This window comes from Thalia democratica, chromosome 6, assembly GCF_965202585.1.
Source record: "Thalia democratica chromosome 6, ktThaDemo2.hap1.1, whole genome shotgun sequence".
Taxonomy (NCBI): Eukaryota; Metazoa; Chordata; class Thaliacea; order Salpida; family Salpidae; genus Thalia; species Thalia democratica.
This window is the reverse complement of record NC_139170.1, coordinates 13,454,564-13,458,280: the sequence shown is the minus strand read 5'-3', so window position 1 is coordinate 13,458,280 and position 3,717 is coordinate 13,454,564. Positions and strand designations below refer to the sequence as shown.

At 28.0% G+C, this 3,717-nt stretch overlaps 1 protein-coding gene across 1 annotated transcript; it reads left to right on the top strand.

The window, feature by feature from the left end:
- Positions 1–1,717: 1,717 nt before the first annotated feature.
- LOC145838746 (folate receptor beta-like) lies at positions 1,718–3,717 on the top strand. The gene is made up of 4 exons (XM_082946368.1): positions 1,718–1,855; positions 2,253–2,456; positions 3,020–3,155; positions 3,524–3,717. The coding sequence occupies exons 1-4, from the start codon at positions 1,718–1,720 to the stop codon at positions 3,715–3,717; spliced, it is 672 nt and encodes a 223-aa protein (XP_082802494.1).

The window sequence follows — 3,717 nt, the reverse complement described above, 5'->3', positions numbered from 1 at the left end:
TAATTTATGATAAAACAACTTCTTTCTGCAATTTATTTAAATTTTAGGGAGTAGTCTTTAGAAAGAGGCTTTTAGGTTTTATTTCTTGTAAAAAAAATTGACTGCAACCAGACCATACAACAAGTTGTTATACTACTACCAATAAGCCTGACATGATGATCAAGTTAAATAATGCTATTTTAAATTAAAATGCATAAAATTTTCGTTAAGCTACATCATAAAATTTATTTTATTAATCTTTATTATTTAAGAAAAGAGTAAACAAAACTATTAAAAAGCTTATAATGAATAAACATGTGGTGTACAGCTCGATAACAGAAAAGTTCCTTTGTACACCAGGTCCTTAGACCGAACTTTTTGAGCGCTTTTTTATCGTTCAATAAACAATACACAAACAAACGTTTTTAAACCTTTGATTTGCTTTTTGTAAAAATGATCAATAATGTTTGTTTTAGACTTTACCAATTATTGCAACTTTGTCAATAATTGAAAGACAAACAAATCAACATGTTTTTATCAAAAAAAATTTATTAGGTTTTTACTATACTGAAGTTTTTATTTTAAGTTTTATAAACTTTTTTGTTTTGATTTTTATTAATTTTATCACATTTTGTAGTGTTTTTGTTATTTTTAAACCTTAATGTTACAAAAATATCTAAAAAAGAATATAACATAAATAAACAGAAATAAAATAAATAAACAGAAATAAGATTATAATATTTTAAAGTTACATCTTAAAAAAGAATATATGTATATTTTAGTATAGTGTTTTTTTAAAGTTTCCATATCTATACGTGATTTTTTATCAATTTTTTTTTAATGTTTGTTTGTTAGTTTTACCTGTTAAATTTTTGAAGTTTTAAATGTACTCATCATTAGTTATTTATTCTTTATTGCTGGTATAAGTAAAATTGAAACTAAAAAGTTATCTAAAAACACTTTAAAACTAACTTAGCTATTTATATCTTAAAAATTTATTTTCTTACTACGTTACTTTGTTAACCTAATCTTCTATGATCTGTTTGGACAATATTTTAAACGTGTTTGTTTTCAAAAAGTATTTTAGTTGTAAAAAAAAAGTTTTTGGACTAAAAAGCAAGTCATTTATTTTTAAGCACGTAGAAGATACTTCTTTAATATTAAAAATTTCAAAACTTTGCATAAAAATAAGCTACGGTAAAAAATTGGACTATACAAGTCCTGGACAAGACATGAAAAGGTATCCGTGGTGTGTGACTCGATAACCGAAAGGTTTTTTCGTGCACCACGTCCTTGGAACAATATTTTGAGCGTCTTTTCTTGTCGTTCAATAAACTATATACTTATTTGCTGCGTTTTCTATCAAAAAGTGTTGTATATTTAAAGAAAAAACTCTTTTTTAAGTAGATTATACCATTTGAATTTCAAGGAATTATAGTATAAATATTGGTAAAGGTTGTTTACAGACAGACTTACGATTTTTACAAGTTTAATAAATATTTTATACTTAAAGATTTTTTTTAATGAGTGAAACTGTTAGTCTTTTAATGAAAACTATTTTAAGCATGTTTTAACTTAAAACCCCTTTTTTAAAAAAAATTCTAACTGAAAATATTATTATTAGTTTGCATTTGTTTACTTTCAAGTAAAATATTTGGTCAATATTTAAATTTGCAGTTTAAATTTAAAAATGTTTGTTTTTAGAAAGTTCTAAAGTATAAATACAAACAAAACTACGATGAAAATAATAAATCAACAAGTTCTTGTAGTCGTTCTATGCTTGCTGTTTAATGAAGCGGTGTCTGTTTGTAACACTTGTATTGATTCGGGACATCATAAATCCGAGCCTGGACCTGAAAATTCCCTTTTCGATGTGGTTAGTAGACATTTGTATGTTGTAAACTAGTTTACTAGAAATATTTCTTCTTAAAAAAAAGTTATTTAAAAATAAAAAAACAAAATCTTGTATTTAAAAACAAGTGCAATCAAAAAATAATACGAAAAATAAAATAAACAATTACCTAAAAATACAAAATAGAAAAAAAATACAACAAGAAATTTGAGCTTTTTTTGTAGATTCAAACTACTTATCCTATTGTTTACAACTCTTTTATACAGTAAAAAATAAAAACAGTTCCAACTAAGAGCTAAAATAAGTTGTAAACTACAATTAAAAAAATATCTTCAACTATTTGATAAACAATATTACAAATAACCAAATTATCTGTTTGGAGCAAGTGCAAAGCAACTTATAAAATATAATATATTCAAAGTGTTCGCCGTGGAGCAGCCGGTCCTGCTGCACGACCAACACCTCGTACGAGGCCCACCAGCAGGGCGGGGACAACACGTACGGGTTCAACTACGACCACTGCGCGGACGCGTACGCCCCGATGAGCGAGAGGTGCAGGCGGCACTTCGTCGAGGACAACTGCTTCTACGAGTGCTCTCCCAACACCGGACCCTGGATCGTCAATGTGAGTTCAGTTGTTCCTTTTTTTTTTTCGTTTAAACTTAAATTTTTGTTTTAAATTAATCTCTACATCTCGAATTTATAATCGTGAGAAATGAAATCGTGTTAACGTGCTACCTGGGACAAAAAAATAACTTAACAGCTTTTTTAAATATTTTTCTATAACTGTTTTTTTCAGTTTTTTTTTTTTTTATTACAGAACCTATAAGTTTTCTCTTACGTTCATCTAAGCTACGACAAAAAATATAGATTTTTGGTTGTTTTGTTTAAAAATTGTCCACTATTTTTGTTTTTCTAAAATTAAGTTCCAATAAAAATAAGCATACCTTTTGTTCCTTGAAAAATACTTCAAGCATATATAAGAACAACAATTAAAGCAAAAATTTAAAAGAAAGAGTTACTTTGGACCGTTTACTTTGCAATCTTATATAAACATATTATTTCTTAGTTTTTCCTTCCAACTTTTTAAATGTTAGTATGCACTTTATTTAGTTAATGAACCCTCAATTGTGGAACTCCATTAAGTTGAAAAATAAAACTTAAAAGTGTAACAGTTTTTGTCACTAGGAAGGAAATTCGTACAGAAACCAAAGGTATAAAAACGTGCCTCTGTGCTTGAGTGAGTGCAACGCGTGGTGGGAGGACTGTAAAGACGATTACACGTGCAAAGAAAACTGGTCCACTGGATGGGACTGGTCAAAAGGTAGTTTAGCAAATAAAATACAAATTAAGTAAACACATTTGTTTTTTGCATTACAGTTTAGTATTTTTCTCCTTGCTAATAGTTCCGTATAAGTGTAGCGTAAGATAGTACTGTTAATTTTTTTAAATACGTTTGTTACGTTTTTAAGCAAGAAGTATTAATAAAACTAAAACGACTCGATCCAGCGAAACGTCGATACACAAATAAAGTAAAGCAAAAAAGCTTATGCAAACTTAAATAAATTCTGTAATAAAGATTTTTAACAAATATTTAAAACGTTAACAAAATAAAAACTAGCTTTTATAATATCAAACAAAATTCGAAATATAAATAACATACCCTATATCTTTTAAACACTCATAATTTAGACTTTAACCGGTGCCCTGAGAGCCAAGAAAAAACCTGCAGGAGATTCAGAGACATATTTCCGACTCACACGGACTTATGCGAGAAGCTGTACCCCAACGACTTCAAAGTTGTGCTCAATGATGAACCTTGCATGGTTATGTGGTTCAGCCCAGGAACAGATAATCCGAACGAAAAGGTCAGATTAGTTTATTAA